This window comes from Lycorma delicatula, chromosome 3 (genome assembly GCF_047948215.1).
Source record: "Lycorma delicatula isolate Av1 chromosome 3, ASM4794821v1, whole genome shotgun sequence".
In the NCBI taxonomy this organism is placed as follows: Eukaryota; Metazoa; Arthropoda; class Insecta; order Hemiptera; family Fulgoridae; genus Lycorma; species Lycorma delicatula.
In genome coordinates, this window is record NC_134457.1 from 121,684,446 (window position 1) to 121,709,050 (window position 24,605).

Below are 24,605 nucleotides of genomic sequence, written 5' to 3' on the forward strand. Positions count from 1 at the left end.
ATGCGTTAAAAATATATACAATTTTCTGTTAATTTACTTGTTCTTAATTGATTTTATTAACGTTGAGGATATGAAAATTGGTATAGCGTAATTTAAATACAAGGTTTCAGTTTCATTTCTTCAGTTATTTCAAGTTTTAGGCGATCCTCACAATTTTCATTAGCCGACTGCATTTTTCTGCTACGTTTTGAATTCGTATGAACCGACAAAATATTCAATAAATTCCAACGGTTTTTAACAACGATGGTACAATATGAATTCGGGTGTAGCAGTTTTAGATAAAAATGCAGTCTTCGAATATTAAGTGGAGGAAGGTTTGGGTTGTTTTGTGCGGTTCAGTGGATCGTGTACATTCGCATAATGATTATTGTGGATAATAATCATTATGTAATTGTTTGCAAATAATTACTTTCATTTGCAAAATGATGTAAAACTTTCATGTAAAACAGGCACTGAAAATAGATACATCATACAGACAGACATTTACTACGAATTGCCGATATTTTAAGAAAATATGGTCTTTAAAATAAATGATTGCCTTTAGAAAAACCGAACTCAAAACAAAACTGAACTCAACTGGTGGCGACTCAAATATATACAACTGCTCCAGATTTTACAAAGTTAATTGCAACGCCGCTGTAATTTTTAGATTGCCAGGCAAGACATATACTTAGGTTAAATCTTTTATTCGGATTTATAACACAACAGGATCTGTATTCACTGTTCACTTATCGATCATTCTTACAAAGATTAAAAGCAACATTAAGTATTGTTTTATTAAAACAATGAACTAAACGCAAATATAGAAACATATGAACTAAGGACGAAATCATATATAAAATAAGTAAATACATATTTAAATTATGAACGAAATCAAATACACATACAACAAAAACTACATTTTTAATGACCGTATTTGATTTTAGAAATTTTATCCGCTGTTTGGTTACCTATACAATAATCTCCCTTCGTACTGACAGTAGCGTTTACTTCGATTCGCTTCTGATCAACACCTCTGAAATTCATTTTTTCCATTGAAAAATGGGATAAAAAGATCCCCGGAAACATTTTGGTGTATTAATCACATCAATTATGTCAGCGTGTAGTAAATGTTATCGTTATTAATAAATTCTCTTATTGATTTTGTTACGAGTTATATAAATTATCCATAATTTATTTTATCCATCTTTTAAGATTATTTATATTCTCTTTACTTTTGTATCACCACTTATTTATTTAATGTTTATTAATAAGATGAATAGACTCTTTATTAATTTGTAACGCTTCATGCGTGAGCTTTACTTATCTTCCTTGTTCATGCATTGATTCATTTTTTAACAGGAGTAATATTAATTTCGTTTCCTTTTATTTATAACAAAACTGGTTGAATATTATTTTTAGTTCTGTTATATTTTTACGTGCTATATCTTTTTTAAATTCAATTCTTTTTCGTATAATTATATGTAATGTATCGTATTCTCTCTCTCTCTATTGTATCTCTATTAGTAAGAACAGTCCAGCGAAGTATTAAATAATTCATTACGACATTAATTGTGCAATAAAATGCAAAATACTTGACTGTAATTATTTTGTTTTGAAAAGTAATTGCGATTGTTTTTGTTACCCTTCCTAATTTATTATACTAATTTGAATTATATGGATATTCAATTTTTTTCCTTGTATTTCCTTGTTCTCTTGTATTAAGTAAGAAGTAAACTATATGGGTGCTTTCAGTTTACTAATGGTATGCAGTTTTTATCAAACCTAAATATTAAGAATTAGGTTATATCATTTAGTATATAATCTAGCGATTTAGATATATATATATAAAACCGTACTATTACTCATACGTCTTAATATATATAATTTTATTTTTACCCGATTTAATTGAACTACGTAAATGCGGAAGAATTCTATTTTTATAAAATCTGATTATTCTAATCATCGCTTGTACAGTTAAGTTTTTCTTAATATAATATTCTGAATAAACTTAGCTTATCTTGCTCGTTTTAATGCAGGAACTTGCACAGAGGGAAGAAAGCAATAAAAGTTTTCTCTTTAATACGAGCATTCGCCTTGTCCTGATGCTGATTTAGCGAATAGGATGCGTTCGGTCGCCTCAGATGTCTTCTAGTCCCTCCAAATAAACCGATTAAACGGGTTTTTTAACAACCTAAGTCTGTTTATTTTATGTAGAAGAAAAATATCCCAGGATGTAGGGTATTTTTACGGTAAATTTGTTGGAGTCACAACACACATCGAATTTAAATGTAAAACTTTTAAATCAGAATTAGTCATAAGCAGATCTGAAAGGATAAAAATTAAAACGCTCATTTTCTACTACTTTGCTAGTTCATATAGAGCGTCGACTTCAAAAACACTACGAGAACGTTCCTGGAGATAGATTTAGTAACCGTTACCATATTTTCCAGTATTACTGAAAAATACTACCACTGTTTTTAATACACTATTTATTTCAGTAGAAGGATAAACCTCTTTAGATTCCTTTTCCTCATTTTAGACTATGTTATTTAGGGTATTATGTATTCCGGTTACAAAAAAAATGTTATTACTTAAAACGTTTTTCTGCTCCTTAACAATATCCCTCTATAAATAATGTTCCTTATGATTATATCATAAATTTTTTTTTTTTTTTAATTTTTTTTTTTTTTTTGTATAATATAACATTGTTATTTTATGCTGTTGAGGAGCGTCAGTTTGTGGAGGAGGCAGAAGGGATTTAAGTTACGGATTTGTGGGAAGCAAGGGTGCCTTGAGTAAAGGGAGGGTTGTTAAAGACCGAGATGCCGCTGGGGAACGGAATAGCCGGGTTCCGCTTGGTCACTTGGACGGTTTGAGGCAGGCATATGGTAAGACCAGAGTCCCGGTGACAATTTCCTCAAAGGTAGACCCACATTAGAGGCAAGGCAGGTAAGGACCTAGTCCCGGCTTCCTGGATGTTGCAGCTGGGAACGGCATAGCCGGGCTCAGTGTGACCACTCAGGGGTTAGAGGCAATGACAACCCCAGGATTGAGTTATGCTGGGGGAGGATTAAAAAAAAAAAATTACGTGAGTCACAAGTCGCTTCTTTAGACATGACATAGTTAACAATAACAAGCATCTCGTGCTGCGCATACTAGGAAAAGTGAGGAGTGAAGTAGTTTCCTGTTACCGTCCTTGCGGAGCCAAATGTACGTACGGTTGTATATCAGCATACCAAGCCCACGGAAACGCAACTGATATCAGTCCTACTACTGACATCTGAAGTCTGTTCATTATAGGGACTGGTTGTATCGTGAATATTAATCTCTGAGATAGGGACTCTTACCGATGCCTAATAAAGACTGGAACAGATAGTGTAAAGCAATGGATTATTATATTCCTTTTTGTAACGAACTAATTCTTTATATATATTTTTTTAAGTCGCTAAAGGGTTCATAAAGCTAATTATTTTCTTGTAAACGTTTACTATTTATTGTCTGATGCGAAATGTTAAATCACATTTTTGTAAATAAATATCGCTTCATCCGCGGGAGTAGGCGCATGCAATTTTTTTTTATTAATGAAAGAAAGTGGTCGATAACCTCGGATATTAAATATTTTTAAGAGTTTTGCGTGATTCACGCGGACCTAAAATTTTCTTTAATCTACACAGGTATGAAATTGCATTCACTTTAAATTGTGTCACTTTAAGTTTGTGTGTATATAGTTCTTCCGTCTCAAATACCGTTGACCAGTATTCGCCTGTAACACTAGGCAGGATCCTGTAACTAGATGTTACCATTCGGAGCCAGATGGACCCAGGTTTTTTAACGAGGTTAATATTCCTCCCCCTACACACTTCCCCATCCATTTTAAAAGATGGGACCGGCTTGCGATGACCACGGGAAAGTAAATCGATTAGAAATGTCAGAATTAAGACAAGCATTAAATGAGTAACAGTTGCTGAATTCTAGTTAAATTGCTAAAAATATACTGGTATATGTATGAAGGGAGAGTTTTGGGTTTTTTTAATATTTGCTGAGAGCAGAAACTAATTCCACAGTAACAGAGAATAGGCGTCACTGTGACTCTTTTTAAAAATGAGGTGACCGAGATACGTGCGAGAATTACAGAAGAATAAGTTTGTTGTTAACGGGTTATAAAGTGTTTTCGAGGATTATAACACAAAAGTTAAAGAACATAGATCCATTTTTAAGGGAAGGACAAGCGGGTTTCATGAGGTGAGGAAGTTGTACTGATAACATGTTTGCTTTAAAACAGTTAGTTGAAAAGCATCTGGAGTTTGGTCGGGAGACAATTGTATTGTTTGTGAACTTGGAAAAAGCTTTCTGATAAGGTGCTTAGCTGAAATTATGTCAAATATGAGATGCAAGAGCAGTACCTAGGTCACTGATTAGAATAATTCAAGAGATGGATAGGGACACTGAAATAACCATTTCTGGAGAAGATAATGGTAGGAATAAGGTTAATTTAGGAGTCAGGGAAGGCTGCAGTATGTCACCGACTTTATTTATTGTATACATTGATGATCTTTTAAGAAAATATATTTGTAAGTACCGAAATATATTTAAGATTTAAAATCTGAATAATTTGCTTTTTTCATGTTGTTTGTTGATGATTTAGTAATTGTCGCCGATTCGGAAAACAATCTACAACAAGCTCTACTTACATTTACAGAGGTCTAGAGAGAATATAATATGAAAGTGTCGGCTGCTAAGAAAAGAGTAATGGTGTTGTTTGGTAAGGAATTACTCAGATCAAAAATAATAATCCATAATACAATAATTGATTAAGTGTCATGCATTCAATATTTAGGATGCAAAATTTCGATATGAGGTGAATCAGATGTTTATAATAAAATTGAGAAGTGCAATTATTTTAAGGAACCGATAGATGAGCTTGAGCCGTAAAAAATAAGGTTCATAGAAGAACTTTATTTAAATTTTATAAAACCTACTTTTATGTACGGAGCAGAGACTTGGTGCTTAACAAAACAAAATGAGAAGAGAATTCAGGCGGTGAAAATGCATTTTTTAAGGAGTAGAAAAGATGATACCGCTTATTGGATCAAAAATGAAATTCAGAAATTCGCACCGGATTGGGTATATTTAATTTGAATGAGTGTATTAAAGAATATAGGGGAGGTTTGGCCACACATGTAGAAAGAGAATAAATGATGTTAGATTACCTAAGCGTTTGTATGTTTATAAGTCAGTTGGGCGAAGAAATTTGGGTGGCCCTGGAAACGATGGAAGAACTACCTTGTGTTGTCGTAACGGGTTATAGCCCAAGAGACTTGAGAAAGAAGAAGAAGGTGTATATATATATATATATATATATATATATATATATATATAGTTATATATGTATATATAGATTAAATTTGATCTCGCTCATGGTAAACATACTCCCGGAACAATAAAAGCCAACTACGTACGCGCATGATATGCTCAATATCTTGCAAAATTTGAAGAGTAGAATTTCTCAAAACTGTTCCAACTATTTTGATAAATTGATTTGTTTCGTATATTTTTTTAACATTTACTAAAAGATAAAAAAAAAAAATTAGTAATAAATATTTTACTTCTGAAAATGTTAATTCTAAAACTAAATAACTAACTCTAAAAAAAAATATTCAAACTATTTTGATTGAATTTTTGCACCAGTAGACAATTTATAATATGCTGTTTTTTTGTTGTTTTTTTTTTTAATACCATGTTTAATTGACTACTAAAGAACGTTTTATAAACATTTCAGTATGATGCAGTACATACGGCTTGTAAAAGGAATGGGCACATACTAACACTAAAAACAAAGTATGAATATTAAGGAGCCTGCCGAACGAAAGAGATTCAAACTTAACAGAAATTATTTTTTCCCTCCTTTTTTTTAATGAACATTTTCAAGAAAGTTTCTTTTTTATTGTACATAGATTATTCAGACGTCTTTGGAGTTCATGTGTAAAAAAAATAGTTATTTTCCCTCAAGTGCCTCTCAATTTGAGAGGCATTCAAAATTAATTTTAATTTTGAGCATATATTTATTTTGGTTTAGTTTTAATAAGTATTCGCGAGAAAATATTAGGTTCTGGAATTACAAACGTTCGTTCCTACCGTTCTATGGTATTAGATTTCCTCTTTGTTGTGGTTTCTTGTTTAAATTTACGTAACATTGTTTATGTCCTACGGTCATTCAGTTTTAATTTAAGTCCTTTGTTTCATCTTATTTTTAAATAATTATTTTTTTAACATTCGTTAATATGAATTCCTTGACAACTTACACATTAGGATAATTATTATGATAAAGGATCGTATTATCATATAGGTTATTTAAGATTCCTATTAAATCGGATTATTTGTAGAATTTAATTGATTGATAAAGATGTTATTTACCTCTCCATTAACAATATTATCTTTGTCATAATGTAAGACGGCCATACGGCAAAGGATAAAGGCCTTTGTCAATATTATAATGAAATTAGTTTCCGATGAAAGTATTGCTTTATAGCATTATGTGATGGGTCGTAATAAAATGACCCGGTATCCTGGCTCAAAGATAAGCTTTTCTGTCATTATTACCGTAACTGTAATATGTTCAGCTGTCTTCCTCCCGTGATGGTATTGCTGTGCTATCAAGATAGCTTTGTGGCTTTTACGATCTGTGTACATTAATTTTAATTTTTTAGCTTATTAAATTTATAATGAAACCTTTACTCAGTGAAATGTTATAAAGAAAGAAGTTTGTAATATTACAAACCGTTTAAAATAATACAAAAAAGTTTGTACTTCTATAACGTCATGAAAATTATTTGAAACATATAGGGATTTTCATTTTCAGCGCAAAAAGTAAAATAGCAATAAAACAAAATTTTTATTGTTATTATATATTAAAAGTTATTTGATTATACCAATCAAATTTTTTTTAGGCTTATCATTTTACATTATATCATATTCGAAAAACAGTGCAATGCATATGGCTTTCTCGGCTTTTTTTGACATCGCAAAGTCTTATTAACAAAATTTTGCGTGGCTTTCGCACAGATCAATTTGAATTCCTCTGATAGTGCGTCGATTATCTCCTTTCAAGTCATCAATAGAGTTGTGACTTCATAACCCTAGAAAAAAAATTCTAAGAGAGTCATATCGCACTGTTTGGTGGCCAGTTGACATTTCCATTTCGTGAAATTATCGAATCGCGGAAAGTTTTCAAATTTGCTAACAAAAAATTACGAATTTTCGCGCTCGATAGCGTTCACCATTTACTGTAACAGCATCTTTGCTCATTTTGGAAAGAAAATGTTCCAATGATGCCACCCACCTTAGATTAAACAGTGTTTTTTTCGGATGTAATGGTCGCTGTTGAATCATTTTTGGATTGGAATCATCCCAAATACGGCTTGTCCTAATTTTGCTTGTTTACAAAGCCGTCAAGCCAGAAATGAGCCTCATCTTAAAAGATAACGCTGGGGTTATTATTTTTTTTTTGTTATCTGTCAACGTTTTGCCCTCAATTTAAAAAATCCCTTATTAAGTGTACTACAATTTACATAATGTTTCTCATGATACATAGAATGCTAAACGGTTGTTGGAATAATGTATCCTACTCGTACTCAAGGTTTATTTATTAAGGCAAGTATTAAAAATTAGATGTAGATTTCTGTTAAAACCGTAATTGGTAGTTTCAATGGAATTATAACGGTATGATTTTTACTAATTTTTTAACTATAGTCATAATGATTGTTCAAAGTCGAAATGCTCATTTAGTTATAGGCTTATATTATGTATCTGGTTATACATTTGAGGTTTTATGTTATAACTTCAAATTGAGATTTTTTTGTCTGTTGTCGCCCTTAAATTAAGTGTAACTGAAGAACGATTCAACCAATTTTCATGTGCACAACTTCGGGTGCACTACTACAGCGTATCTAAATTCATTGAAATTGATCTAGTGGCTTTGGAGATTTTCGAGCCACAAAATTTTATACATGAATGGTATTTTCGTGATCCTCATACCACAAAACGTAAAGAAAGTTCATAAGAGATTTCTTAACCGATTTATTTCTTAAACGGGTCGGAGCAACTTTTCCCATTAATATAAAATATTTATCTAAATATTCGGTTTTATGAAAAGTACAGATACTTTTGTTTCAGTACATATCAATGTTATTTTCTGTTCATAAACTCTAAAATATCGTGCAGTACTGAAGATGTATTGTTGTTCTATCTGTGACACAGTGTGAATGCCAATTGAACACTCCATAATCCGTTTTTATAAAATGCAAGTGTTCTTACAATAACAATGCAATTAGTATAAATTATAAAACTACTAATAGCACCTCACTTTGTCTTATCTCAGCTTTACAGCTAAAATAAAAATTTCTCTAATTAATCAAATTACAAATTAAAGATATCGCACAAAAGAGAAGTTCACTGCTAATAAAATTACTTCATAAACAAGTGTACGTTACCTAACCACAGTATTAACATTAGCAACAATACAACATACCTTATTTATATCAGAACAGTAACTGAGCCTTCTACAATGTTTACATTCACGATTACGCAAGTATTCACGTCCATTCACGTCTTTTCACTTTCACGTTTAAACATAAGTTTGTATTTATGAGTCATAGCTTATATTCTAGATAGTTTGTTACTTAAACTATGAAATATATTACAAACTCACTATAGACATATCAAAATATTTTGTATATTAGGCCTACATTATTATCTGAAAAAATACATGCTGTAAACTTTTTGGATATATTATTCACGGTTAGAAGGACGGTGTTTTTAGTGGTTTTGATGGCTTCATTACTCGTCAACCCATTTGAGTAACAAAATAAATTTTATATGGCTTTAAAGTACGTAAAAGGTACTTACTACTGTAAAAATTTCAGAGATTTGCCACCTGTCCCACATGTGGCTTTTGGGCCCCAAAAACGAGGCATATTCAAAATTTTACGATTTGGCGGCCATTTTTTTTTAATAAAGGGCACTTGGTAACAGCTATTTTTTTATAAGTACTACTAGTGCCTAAGAGTTAAAAGGTCAAAAACAGGCCTGTTACCCTAAGCCCTTCATTATTTATTTTGGGCCCAAAATTTGAAAATAAAACAACAGTTTGTAAACATAACCGCAGTAAACATTACAAGATACGTTTATGTAACAAAATTAATAATATTGAGTACACTCAGATGAAGTTCAATCTTTACTCTTTCCAAAAACTTCTTTTTGACCCTCTGTACGATGTAAAATAAGAATGCTACAGCTCAAGGAACAAATGAAGAAAATGGCTGTTTTTACCTGTTAGAAAATAATCTATTACTCAAGAAAAAAAAAATTAAAAATACAAAAAAATATTTTTTGACACCACAAGGTAGGTAGTTACCATATACCAAATATCATCAAAATCAAAAATAGTGATACAATAAAATTTTAAAAATTTGTTGAATTAAAATGGAATACCCCAACCATTAACCAAACGCTTTAATTTCAATCCTAATAAACAATATAAAGGACATACTGTTAGTTATTATGCTAAATCTAATTTTAATCAGTGTTCATTCTGTAATTCAAATCATTACTTATATCATTGTAAGGATACTTTAAATCTGTCCATTGATGATCGTAAGGCCTATTTGGAAATAATAATTGTTGTTCATCTGTCTGCGGAAAGGCCATTCCATTAATCAATGTTATTCAAAAATTCGATGTAAAATTTGCGCTAAGAAACACCATACACTCATCCATATGGACAAAATTAATGACTAAATTAAAAGTTAATAAGTCTGAAGTTGATACTTAGTTTTTATCTAAGAATCAGTAACAGAGAGAAATTGTTAGAGTTCAATCATACATATCATATGTTGGCAATGTAATGAAAAGAATAATCGAAGAAACGTTAAAGAACATGGTCCATGCTATTCTGGGCATCAACAAATCCAGATGAGACAACCTAGAGTATCTGGTCAGTCCCGACTTCATTTCTTCTTTATTTGTTTATTTCTTTCTATAAATGTAAGCAAACTTGTTATTTTGTTATTGCCACGGTTACCAACTGTTTGTACTTAATTATGTTAATATGCATTATTAAAATTAGTATTGCTTTATGTATCACACTCGCATTAACATTTATACATGTAAAGGTTAATAAAGAATTTACTCAAAATATGGCTACTTGTTTATTTAATTGATATACGTGAATGGTGTACAATAATGTAAGGAAATTCTGTTATGTGAATCTACAGTATTGATCAAACAGTTTTACAATAATAATAAACAATATTCAGAGAATAAACTCGATCATTTAAATATCGATGATGAATGAACTTAACTATCTGTCGCAACGAGGTGACAGTATTTATCAAAATAGATCGCGTAAGTTATCTCAAGAGAACATACATCAATCGAAGCATAAACATATACGATATCTGAAGACGATAAGGGAAGACTCTTTTACAACCCTAAAAAACTGTTTCACTTTACAAAAAACCTACGGATGCCAACGAAAACCTTCAATTCACAACAAAGGAAATCTCGTATACCAAAAACGATTCTTAACATTAATGTAAATTAAAATTTGTTACTTTATTCACAAGGACAACAAAATCCTGATTATCAAAATAGTATTAAAAATACAAATGATAATAATATTGATAGTAATAATGAACGTAATCCTTATCAAGATTTAAGGCCACAATCAAAACATTCAAATGAACAGAGCTACATCGATTTTAATGACGTACTACCACTACCGCAAACAAATTCTTTCAATCTCATCCAATTATGATTCGTCATGACGGGCAGAGGTCTAAGACCTGCATAAATTAAGTCTGTTAACAATCTCAGGTGGTAGATTTAAATAATTTTTAAGTAATATTTTTTATTAAGGTACTCATTTTCATTCTATAATATTGTAACTTCATTTGATTTATATTCTTATGATATGATTGTCAACGTACTCATAAATATTGTTTTAACATTCATAATTTAACTTACATATTTGTATTTCACATTTATATTATACATTATATTTATGTATATAACTTATTTGTAATTTCTAATCATGTTATTATCTGTAATATAATGGCGGTAACTTCATTTAAATTGTTAAAAAGAAAAAAGTCATTACATAATAAATTCATTTACAATTATAGCATAATTATAATTTTCATATTTTTATTGTAACATGTCATTTTAGTATTATAAAATAAAATCATCATATGTTTTTTTGCGGGCAGTATGTTGAGACACAGCTCCTGACAATTCACACAGCTCCTGACAGTTCACTCGGCTTCATATGATACACACAGCTCCTGACTCGGCGCCATCTATACTGTATAAGCCAGCTTCGCATTAGAATCTCGCAGTCTCGATGTATCGCTTGAATTATCTTGTTATAACTCCTTCATTCATCATTATTTATGAATTACATTAAAAAAACTGTAGTAAATACAATTTCTATTCATAATTAATACAAACAAGACTTTTTATTTAAATAATTGAACCAGCACCGAAATAATCCAACCTAACCGAGGTACTTCAACAAGTCGGCAGTTATTCGGCACATTTAGGATGTTATATTAAAATTTTACTCATTCTTAGGCTTCGTTTTGGGAAATTCGAAGAAGGTTTTCATTTTTTATCAAATAATTGCATTAAATTAATTTTTACGTCTATTTTTAAAGTGATACGTGAATAGGGAATTTTGATACGAAATCCCTGTTATTTTTAATTTTACGATTTATTGGAAGGGATTTTAGAACGATTTTCAACATTTTTATATACTTTCCAGAGTGCATCTACTTTAGATCATAAGCATATTTTTTCAGATTACCATGAAAAAGAGTTTGAATGTGAGACGGGTTGTCGCTACTTACATGTATTTTTGAGAATTGTCAGTGGTCAGTCCGATGTGTATATTAAAACAAAATAAATTTCTTTGTGTCTTCTCTTAATATCAGGTCTTATTTTTTTACTATAGTACTAAAAAAAAACAGGGAGAGTTTATGGAGAAAACTCTCCGCTTAGTCTTGTGATTGGTTTTTTTTAATGAAGTAACGGACAGATCAACTTTATTCATCGGTTCGGTGGATTAATTTTAAAGTTGGCTTTATCTCTGCACTCTTCCCTTGATGTAGTATTTCATTAAATTTTAATTTCAATTTTGGAATTTTTTTTAACATTAATTTTGTAGTGTAATGAAAAGGATTTTAACTTAATTATTTGCCTACTAGAACAATTAACGATTTGATAAATTTTTAATTGAATTGAATCGCGTTGCATTCATTAATGAATAGTGAATGTGTACGACTCGTTATGAATTATCGCATTATTGCTGGAGGCTTTACATAGAAAAAGAGTGCAATAATTTTGGAATTTGAATAACATAACATTGTAGCCGATAAAATGTTAAATATACATATATATATATATATATATTTATTTATTTACCTAAAGCCGATTTAAATCACTTATCAATTACCACGCCTACTGTGGTGATTGATTACGGACTATTTCGTCTCAAAATTACTATAAATGTATCTTGTTTTTATTCAAATCGCAACTAGTTATATTTTAGATTTTAGTGAACATTTAAATTTTTTATCGTAATAGATATCGGTCGCATTTTGTAATGTAGCTAAATGAACTGTATATTTACTACCCGTGTTGATTATTGAGATGCACGTGATTATAATCGATCAGGATATTCGTTAAAATTGATAATGTATTGTACATATTTTGTTTTTATTGTTAAGGGTAGTATTTGAAATTGCAGTTTTGTAAATGAAATGTAAAATAAATCATTAATTTCACTTTAAAAAAAAAGTATATCGTTTACTTTTTTCATCTAATCTACATTATGTATTACAAACTTAAAATTACCGCTTACATATTGTAAAATATAATTGAACTACCTAATTATTCAATGTAGGTTTTAACTAATAAGTAAAAGGTAGCATTATTACTACTACTGTTTACTTCCAATGTACCTTTACTTAAATTCTGCTGAGGCTGAGGTGGTCGCTACTTTAGGTACTGTTTTGCTTCAGAACCTCATTTCCGCTCTAATGACTCTATGGTAGTTCTCCACTTTGTAGATTCACTCTCTCTCTCGCTTTTTCTCTGTCTACTTATCTCCCTCGTTCGTTCTCGCTTACCTTACTTGTGTAAACTTGCAACGTGCTTTTCTTCCTTAGTTCCTGTTTTAGATAAAAGTTAATTACGTCCAATCATTTTACATGCGCGAACCGTTAAAAACAAACTGTTGTGTATTTTTTTATACTTCACCTGGTATTAGAGGAATAATTTTTTTTTTTTAGCTTAAATTACTTGTGATAGTGGAATTAAATTCTACCTTAAAATGTAGTATTTTATTCTTGTAATAAATTTGTTTTCCTTATCTAATAAATTTAAGAATTTTCATTATAATATTTTCATCTATTTTATGCTCCCCTTAAATATTAAAATTTGTGATTTCATTTATCTCAAATTGACCGATTTGTTTAATTTTAATGTGTATTAATTAATAGGTTTGTAAAAAATAATTTTTTTATGCGAAGCATTAGTTCATTGCGGATTGGTTTAGAAGTGTCTAAGTAATGACAAAATAATTTTGTCATCTGGAAATGGCCGCTCAACTCGTAACTCAGATATTTTATTTTTCAGTTACGTTTAAGGTATTTTTAAGGCAGTAATTAACTATTTTGTTTCTCCGAATTTTACCTTGGTCTATTTTGAGGTGCAGTAATTACGACGAAAACTATTTACGGATTAAATGAATTCCATATTAAAGTTTTAGTAATGTTTTTTTGTGAATTACCCTTGAATAATTAAAACATGATAAAATATTTTTAATTATAAATTCCTAAAATGAAGTTAAGCTTTCATTAGAATTTCTGAATCTATTCCTTTAATATTTACCGAAGTTTTTTTCACTGTATTTTATCTTTTGTAACACGGCATATGAACATGGCCAAAAAAGTCTAAAACGATCGATCGGTGGTCGTCCCAAAATAAATTGTGATTGATGCATGTTTTCGACAATTTTATTTTAGTCTAACAAACTAAATAATTTATAAAACAAATACTGTTCTGTATTAAACAACCTTTATTTATAAAAATGTTATAAATATTTTTAGAAACATTGTAATCAGATTTTTTAAACTTTAAATAAAAAAATTAATAAATATTAACATGTATTTATCTTAATTGATTTAAAAATATATTAATGACATAGTATGTTAGTTTTGAATAATTATAAAAATTCATATTAAATTATTACAATTAATTAATAAAATCGCCTGTTAATATATGTGTATGTTTACTACACAAATAAATTTATACGGGTATTAATTAAAAAATTGTATTGATTAAAAAAGTTAACTTTTATTTTACATTTTTAAAACATAGGTTATTTTTAATATTGATTTCTATTTGAAATTTCAATTTTTTAAATATATACGTAAATTTAAATTTAAGTTCCTTTCAGTCAACAGTACAGTCCATAACTGTAATCGAGGTTAGATATTATTTTTTATACATTTTAACGATGATTGATCGAACGAAGCGAGGTTCTGTTTTAACATTTGATCTTTTGTCATTTTTGTCTATTTATACGAGGCATATTCATAAAGTAAGGGCCGTCGGCTTATATTTAAATATTAGCGGGTATGAACACAGTTTCACGCGTGCAGGGCCATCTACCAGTCATTTCCAAACCCACTGATGTAGTCGTTTGCCTCCCGGTGAATGCTGATTGCAATATCCGCGACGATCTTTTCTCCTGCCAGTTGTGAAGTGCGTGCTGTAATTCGATTTTTTGTGCAAAAGGATCTTCAGGTGTCGAAATTCATCGGGAGTGGTGACACAGTAATGAGTGAAGGCAAGGTTAGACAATGGTGACGATACTAAAAATGGCCGCACAAATGTGCATGACGAAGAGCGGAGTGGCAGGCCCAGTATTCAGATCAACGAAATCGTTGGAACAGGTAACGAAAACTGCGATGTGATTGGCAATTGACGATTAGTGCTGTGGCTGATGAATTTCCGCATGCTGGACGCACCTCTATTTACACGATTGTCATGGAAAAGCTCAGATATCACAGATTGTGTGCAAGGTGGGTACCGAAAATGCTCACCAACCAATACATAGAACCAAGAATGTGCAGTAGACGAGCGTTTTTGGACCGCTACCGACAAGATGGAGATGATTTGTTTTCCCGCATTGTTACTAAAAAAGTTTAAGGAATCTCCGTACTCGAGTCGAAAAATGTTGGCTAAATGTTTCTTGGGGCGAAAAGGGCGTCATTTTGGTTGATTTCATGAAACGTGGATCTACAATTACAGCTGACGTGTTCTGCAAAATGCTCACCAAACTGTGAGACATGCGATCCAAACTCGATGACGCGGGAAACTGTCGTCCGGCGTCACGCCACTACCTTAACCAAGAAGAAGATTCAAGATTTTTGTTGGAAACTTTTTGGTCACCTTCTATATAGTAGTCCCTACCTTGCACCTACCGACTACTTCCTCTTCTTGCACTTGAAAAAGTGGCTTGGTGGACAACGATTTGAAAACTGCAAGGTAATCAATACTACCATTGTCAACTGGTTCAGTTCCCAGGCGGCGAACTTCTACGCAGAGGGGTTAAAGAAACTGGTGCAGCATTACAAAAAGTGCTTAGAACTGAATGGCGATTTTTGTAGAAAAGTGAAGTAACTAAAATTAAACCTTTTCTCACAAATTAATAATTAATTTTTTTGTGGGTAGCCACATAATTAAACATTTTTAACTTTATATTTTTAATATTTTGACTACGTATTTTATATGTTGCAATTTTAATGTTTGAATTTAATGTGATTTGAGAAATAAAAAAGAGAAGTTAACTGATGATGAGTTAAAACCTCGAAAGCGCTATTAAAAAATAATAAGTATAAGGTAAGAAGCATTAAATTCTGTATTCTTGATGGTAAACGGTTTTTATACTTTTGTTTTTGAGGTTTTAGTACAGAGGGAAATATGGACAACTGCATTAACAAAAGAATTGTTTTTGCTAATTTTTATATATATATATATATATATATATATTAACTTAACAAAAACAATACTTTTATATATATATATATATATATATACGTATATCAGAACATACTACTCAAAGATATTTATATTAATGAACTTATATTCAACAAGCTTGAATTATCTGATGATAGTAAATATATATATATATATATATATATATATATATATATATCAGAACATATTACTCAAAGGTATTTAAGTTAATGAACTTATATTCAATAAGCTTAAATTATCTGATGATGGTAAGCAATTTTTTCTTTTCTTTTAATTTAAGATAGTAAAAATGAAAAAAAAAAATTAATGAAATTTTCCATGACTTTACTTTTAATTTTAAGTGATGTTTCACAATCATACTGATCTATACAAGTAGAAAGTGCATTGTATAATGTATGTTGATTTCTACTGACTAGTCATTTTTATTAAGTTTCATTTTCACTTTCAAAATGTAGCTAAGAAACACCTGAAAGTTTACAAACATTCACCATAGATACATAATTTTTTAGACCAAAGGAAAAATATAAGAAAACATGCCATCCCATTGTTAAAAGTCAAGATAATCTTCTTAAACGCAGCCTAGTGCCCTATTCTAAACCTTTTTTCCTTATGTTCTGAGACAAAAATACCAAAAACCTATTGGTTGTCTTAAAAACAAATAATGTAAGTGGAAAGTTCATCAAAAATTCATTTTAATTTTGATGCTTGTTATCAAAACATTTAAAAACTACTGTTGACTTGACATCAAATTTCTTTTCTCTCACCTCAGTTTACAAAATCATGTTATTATCACTACAAGAGGAAAAAATAACTCAGTATCTTATTATATTTAATTGTTCATTCAATAATTTTAACACAAAAATTAAAATACTATAAATTTAATTATGATTTTGTAAATTAATGTTTTTGACTATTGAGTCAGTTGTCCAAGCTATCCAGTTGGTGCAATTTTGAAATTTTATATCGTTTATCTAGATGCTGTGAGAGTTGGTTACCTGTACATTTTAACAAAAAGTATTTGTAATATAACTACATTTGGTTTGATGGTATTGCAGGATAATGTAGTCTGACATAAAGGATTTTTCCAACAGTTTGTGATATCTACTGTCTAAACCCTTCAAAAAAGCTCATCAAATCTGGTGTCCTACTAAGTGTGCAAGTGGCCCGCAGCATGTTCAACTATGTTTATAAAAATTATAATATTTGGATTTTAAGTGGGATCCACCTGTGTGGATCTGCTACTACCTAATCTTAATCCTTTATCGTTTCTTTTTTAGATTTTAAATGGTGATATAGAACAGACTTCTATTAGTCCTTGCTTATATCCTTGTGCAGGACTGCATACTTATGGATCTATCCTTTGACAGATTTCCCTTCCATGATTATACAAGAAGCTTATGGTTAAATTGTTTAACAGGTAAAGCTGGGCCTTCTTTTTTTTTCTGTTTAGCCTCCGGTAATTACCTTTCAGATAATACTTCAGAGGATGAATGAGGATATGTATGAGTGTAAATGAAGTGTAGTCTTGTACAATCCCAGTTTGACCATTCTTGAGATGTATGGTTAATTGAAACCCAACCACCAAAGAACACCGGTATCCACGATCTAGTATTCAAATCCATGTAAAAATAACTGACTTTACTAGGACTTGAACGCTGGAACTCTCAACTTCCAAATCAGCTGATTTGGGAAGACGCGTTCACCACTAGACCAACTCGGTGGGTAAAGCTGCTGGGCCTTCTAATCCTGTCTAAAATACAATGTAATATTAGCTTCTTTTAAATCTGTATTGAGATAGAAGAAAAAACTCAACAGTAGAGCTAGGAGAGAAGCCACCACTAAAATTTTGTATTTAACCATACTGGTTTAATCATGGGGAAGAACAAAAATTTATTTTATTAGTATTGATTCGCTCAGGATTAGGCCAGGGGGGATCTACTCATATACAGAAAGGCAGGTAATTTATAACAAACTGCATCTTACTACCTAAAGTATGTAAATTTCACTTTTTTGTTTAAGGTATGTATTACCTGAGAAAATGCATCTCAGAACAAAACTCAAACTTCACTTTATTTCTTAAAATTAGCTATGTTTTTAAAAAAAAATCATAAATCTTAATAATCTTTTTGTAGTATCTGCTTTTTCCTGAAATTAAGTTTTTGTCATTTTATAACTGCATGTTTACTACGTATCAGTAACTAAGTTTAGAAACTAAAGTTGTTAGCTATCTTGCTGACAATTATTTAATTTTCATGAATAATTCTAAAAGATAAAAAGGTTTGAAATGTGTAAGAATTTACAAATTATACATACGCATAATACAGTATGCAATTTATTGAAGGAACACCCACCCACATCATCAGGAAATACAAAGCAATAAAGTGAAAAAATAATTTTTTTCATTAAGTTTGTAGAAAAGCGGCATAGATTTCAAACCCTTTCATTTAGGAATAATATCTATTACTGAAAAATGGTCTCTTTGTTTCTCTGTGTATTTTGTATCCAATTATAAGAGATGTAAGATGGTGAAGTCTTGTAATTTGTTCGGCTGCTTTATTAGATAGATTTACTAAATTGTAAATAAACATAATAATTTTGCTTCTTGCAGGGTATTACAGGAGTTAAATCTGAAATATTGTTTTAACTAAACTTTATTAAATGTTTGTAAAGACTTAGTTTAGATTACCAACTCAGTTATTAACTATTTATGCATAATTAGATTATAATAATTTACGCTTCAGTTCTTTCTCTTCTGACAAGTTTATTACAAAGTTAGTTCACGTTATTTTGTTTGTTAAGTTTTATTAACCAAATATTTCATACAAATTATTTAAATCAGCAACAGATCTAAAAAAGAAAATTAAGAACAAAAGTCCAGAATAATTTAAAACTCTGTATAAATTTGACTCAACTGGGTTGGACTAAGAGTGAGTATTTATTTAATAGATGATAGAATTAATTTAGTGATGTTTTATTTAACTAATCTTAATGTGGTACTTTCTATTAGTGTACTACTGATAGGGAAATGAATTGACCACAATTCCATAAAGCTTGATGAGGACACCTTTCTTATTTTTCCTAGGCTTTGTATACACCTGAATTTTCACTACAGAATCGGTCAATCAGTCTTCAGGTTGGTTAGTGACCTTTCATACATAATTTGTTTTGTGATTTTGCTGATTATACTTATTTTTATGAAAAAATGAAATTTTCGGCTTTTGATGAATATTTTCATAGATTTTTTGCTGTGTCTTCGAAATTATAAAAACAATCCCCCAGAAAATTTTAGTTGGTACAATCCTGATTCTATAAATTCTGATTTTTATGTCAGTATCCAAAAGTTTAGGAAATTTTTTTACATTTATAACCCAGTGAGATAAAATTTTTCACCTATTGCCTTAATAGTGTAACTGAGAATCATATTATTTATTTCCTAATATTAATTTTTTTTAGACCAGAATGCTTAATGTTATTGTCAATTATTTTGTCTGTAAAGTTCAACATTATAGTTTTTTTCAAAGATTAATTTTATTTTTGTGTTGATATTTTATTTTCAATATTTAGTATAACAAGGTAAATATTACTTTGATATATTTTTTCCTTTATCTGAGTAAAACTAACATAATTCTATTGTGAGATTCGTGGTACTCTATTAAAACTAATAGGAAAGAGTGTGAACTTTTCATAGTTTTTATTGCCTATTTAAAAATGGAAAGGAATATTTTTTGTTTGATGAGACATTCTTTTTGTTGTCAAGAAATTTGGAATAACTTAAAATGTATAATACTTTTAAGAAAATTGAATATGTATTAACACATTTATTTTTGAAAGTTTAAGTTTTTCTTATGTGTGCATTAATTGTCAATGTGACTACAAAAAGTCACAAAAAAAAATTATCTACCAATACCAAACTAGTTAGCAGAACATGTTTTTATATAACTCTGTACTATCCTTCAACTTATGAGATATGGGCTCATTATGCTTTTATTGCCATTTTTAATAAAAATTACTGATCCATTTAAGAAATCTTTCCAGCAATTTATTTAAAATAATATTAAAAGATTTTCTTTTGGAGAATGACATTATTTTATAGTTGACTTTTTAAATGATGCTAATAAAAAAAATCATGTATTTTCTTTTAAGTTCATGTAACTTATCAAATAATAATGATATGTTCTCATATAATTTTCATTAACCCCTTTGTAAATTTATATTTATTTTGTTTATTTAGTCTGTACATATTTAATTTACTATTATTTTCTATATTATTATTTGTTAGTATTATTATCAGCTTGAACTGCTTCTACTTTTTATTTTATAATTAATTATGTATTTTTTGATGTTGCCCTGACAATGTCCCTTAATCGAACTAAGTAAATGTATCTTTATTCCTAACATGATTTGTATAATGTATTGATCAGAATAAAATATTTATCTATTTAACATTATTATTTAATATGAGTTGATAGAATCATAATCATTTGAAAACAATAAACAATGTTTCTGTTCACTGTTCTTGTATCATCTTTTTGTGACTAAGTTGTACTTATTTGACTCTGGTATTTTGCAGTTTTCTACTCTTGCAATGAATATAATAAAAGTTGCAGTAATTCATAAAATGCATACTTAAAAAGTTAATAGGCTGGAATATATCAAGGGAGAAGAAGAATTGATTAAAATAGTAGCAACAGAATCAAAAGAAGTGTAGAGAAGTGAATTTGTAGAAGATTAAAAGTTATAGAAGGTTTATAATTTTAAAAGAAATGGGCTTCTCAGCAACGTAAAGGTTTTATTGGAAATTGAGAAAGTAAATAGACATGTTGCAGGGAATCTGCCTCAGGCAGTTAACCATGTGATAACTTGTGTATATGAATTTTGCCACTCATAAGGATTCCAATGATACCCTCAAAAGGTTTTAATGAAATGTTAAAACTAATTTTTTTTTTTTAATTTTTATTTATTCACCTATTTTATTGTACGTTTCAGGTTTGAGTTTTGTTAGCCATGAGTCTCAAGTTGGACAATCTTGGCAGCAGTGAGCAGATCACCAAGCTCTTCCCGAAGTGCAGACCTAGAGACGTCAACCTTAACCCTATCCCAGACAACCATGCTGCAGCAACACCAGTGCTTGTGATGGACTCAGATCACCAACCCGATCGGTAATTATTCACCTGTTATTTTCTTTAGAAGTGTATTTTTATGTTTTTCTGCATAAAAATAACTTTTTATATTTATATTAGTAAAAATAGAACTAAGTGAAGAAATATTAAATGCAATTTATTTTATCTAACCTTTGCATTAATAGAAGTGGATTTATCTTCAAGATATTCAATCTGTGAAGATGAGGATATTTTCTCAATACCTTAGATTACAGAAATGGCGTGGAGTTTTAGTGATAAATATAAAATATAAGACAGAATTCAGAGTCAGCTTTATAAGATGCTTGCACTCATTCATCATCCCTTTCAATTCTTGAATTTACATCCTGTGTTCATCTGTAAATGGCAATTAATGATTTCTGAATCTGTGATTCAACTCCTTCACAAACCACTTTCATTTTGATGTTTCTTTCACAGTTCCATTGAATCATTTATCACCTTTCCTTGCCTTATTGGCTGAGGAGTGCTCATTCAGTTCTTGTTACCTCTCTTCTAACCTTAACAATTTTCTAAACTTTATTCTGATCATCTATCAATTCTGTTTTATTACTTTACGTTTTTGTCATGAGTGACTTATATGGATTAAACTGTTGGGTGTACCAGTACATTATTTTTTCATAAACAAAAGTTGATACAGATTTGAATCTGTACAAGATGATTAGTGCATGTGATAAACAAATTTAAAGTCTGATAGTGTTTGTGACTGCTAAATCAAAATTTATTGTAGATTTTAATTTTTTAATAAATTAAAATTTTAATTGTACCTATATTAAATTTTGAACTGAGTAAATTTAAAGTTAACGATCTCAAATTACATTTGCACTTTTGTTTCTTATCCAAGGTTTTCATTACTTGAGTGCTTTATTGTTTTTTTTTTTTTTCTAAGAATGTTGTAAAATGTTAGTTAAATGTATACATGCTGTATTTTAAAAAACTCTTTAGCCAGTAAGAACAAGTTACCACCAACAAGTTGTTCAGCTGTAGGGAAAACTTTTCATTTAAAAAAAATAAATATGATAGATTCAGCTAATAGCTTTTAAAATATTTCATGTTAACTTATGCACAATTAGCATTTTCTTAAATTTTGCTATAAAGGTGTAAAAAAAATTACAATGATATAGATATAAAATTTATTTTTCAAATTTAAAAAGCAGTTGTTAAAAAACATTAAGCAATTTAAAAAGTTGGCCTGGAGAGTCGCCTTCCAGACTCCTGTATTATTAACTATAAAGCAAACAGGATTTGTAAAGTTATAAAGTACTATAAAAAATTAACTTATCATGTAGAGTTCCATAAAAGTGATTATTTGTTATGAAAATAATGTAATTTTTTCCATATGTATTTTTTGATTGTATTAACAGCTGAAATTCAGTTCTATATTAATTATCTTAATTTTTATTAAGCATTTAAAAAACATAGAAGCACATTTTTCTTGAACAGATTTGCTGACAGTTGTAACTTAAATAAATTAAAAAAAATTACATATGCCCTTACATATTCAAATCAAGCGTGGAGTGATGTAAATTACCATACCCAGTGGTAGTAGTTAAATTGAGTGGAAATCTCAAACTAAGAGTGGGAAAGAAAAAGGACTCAGTGGATTCCTCCCACAGGTTGGCCCAGACAGCACTGCTGCCTGTTATTAAAACTGCTACATTATACAAGTAATAATTGTACATTGCTTCACCAAATTCATCCTCTGAAAGCATAGAATTATTCAAGTAAAATAATGTAATTATATGAAGTTCTCATAAATTAAATATATAATTCACAACAGTTAGTTTTTTAATATGTTTTCAGTAATTGAGATTTAGAAATAAAACAACAAAGGGTCATCATTATGACATAATAAAAAATTGTTACAATTTTATATTGTAAAAAAAACTCTTTTTTTCAAATAATTGTAGTTGAAATAGAAATTTTAAATGAACTGTCATAATGACATTATAAAAATACATGTATCCTTTTTTTTGTACTACCAACTGTCATAATAAAGTTGTGCTAGCAAATAATCTTGGAACAGAAATGGGTAAGTTTTAATACGGTAATGAGAATGAGGGCTTCAATTTTAATACTTGTAATAAAACTTTTTGCATTGATAAAAGGTTATTTCTATTTCATAAATTTAATATTCATCTGCATATTAATATTTTAATTAAAGCTGAATGAAATTTTCTGTCTTTATTATCGTGCTAATATTCATCATCTTTATTCTCTAATTCTTATAATTTACCTAATTTAATTGCATGATAATTATCTATTCTTTTCTATTCTATTATAAATCATTGTAAAATGATTTTTTGCAAATGAGGACTTTAGTAACGTTTTCTCAGAAAATTTTATAAAGCAATGTTTGTGGCAAGCAACATATGTTTCACATTTCTGTTAGTCAAATAAGCAAATATATGCTTATTATAAAACATTAATTAATGATCTAAGTAATCATTGCTTCCAGATCTCAATAAAAATAAATGTGTGGACCTAAGTCAGGGCTGGGCTGATTAAAGTCTAAAATTACCCCAGTTGAGTGTTTTGATTAAAACAAACATGCGAGAGATTGTATGAAACCAGAATGTTATTACTTCACATCATAGGAAGTATAGATTTGTGGAACTTTGTTATCATACAGTTTATATGTAATGGATGTCTTCCTGGGAAAAAAACTTTGTTTTTTGTTCTGAGTTGCATCACATAATTATAATGGTGTCTCCATATTTCTTAATGTCTGAAATAGATGATGTTCCTACGTTGAATTCATCTTCTAACAGTTTACCCGATTAACCATTTTTCTAGGGTTTGTACTTTTTTGTAATTGATAAAACAACTAGTTTTTGTTTTGTTGCTGACATGATGTTAACCGAACCCTAACGATATCAACACATATGTCGCACAGTTAACATGTATGTAAGCATACACATTTGTTAGAGATAATTGTGCATTTGGGACTCTTAAGATCAATGAATTATATATGTTTAACACCATAGGCTTAAAATATCTCAATGAGTAAAACTGTGTGATTTCATCATGATATGATGTTTTATATAAATATTAGCAGGAGTACCCAGTTTCCTCTGGGTGGTGATCATACATTACCATCATTCATATAGACTATATATATTTCTTAGAGAAAAAATGTATAAGCCCAAATAGATACAAAATACTATTTTTATAACTTTATTATATACAGGAGACATCATTGAAAATTATTACATAAGGAAATACCCTTCCACAAATGCCTCACTTTTAATTATAGAATACTGTGTTTATGTATAGTGTATATAAAGTTGCAGAGTTCTGAAAATATTTTTATATGATTTTTGAAAAATTTATGAACATTGAAAGTATAGTTTGATTATCTCAAAA

General features: G+C 29.5%; 1 protein-coding gene across 6 annotated transcripts in view; it reads left to right on the forward strand.

The window, feature by feature from the left end:
• Positions 1 to 24,605, forward strand: part of LOC142321950 (uncharacterized) — a 520,381-nt gene that overhangs the window by 337,119 nt on the left and 158,657 nt on the right. For all 6 annotated transcript variants that reach the window (XM_075360498.1, XM_075360499.1, XM_075360497.1 and 3 more), the window contains one exon: positions 21,070 to 21,242. In XM_075360498.1, coding sequence (XP_075216613.1) covers positions 21,088 to 21,242 — 155 coding nt within the window. In that variant the 5' untranslated portion in view covers positions 21,070 to 21,087. The remainder of the gene's footprint in view (positions 1 to 21,069; positions 21,243 to 24,605) is intronic.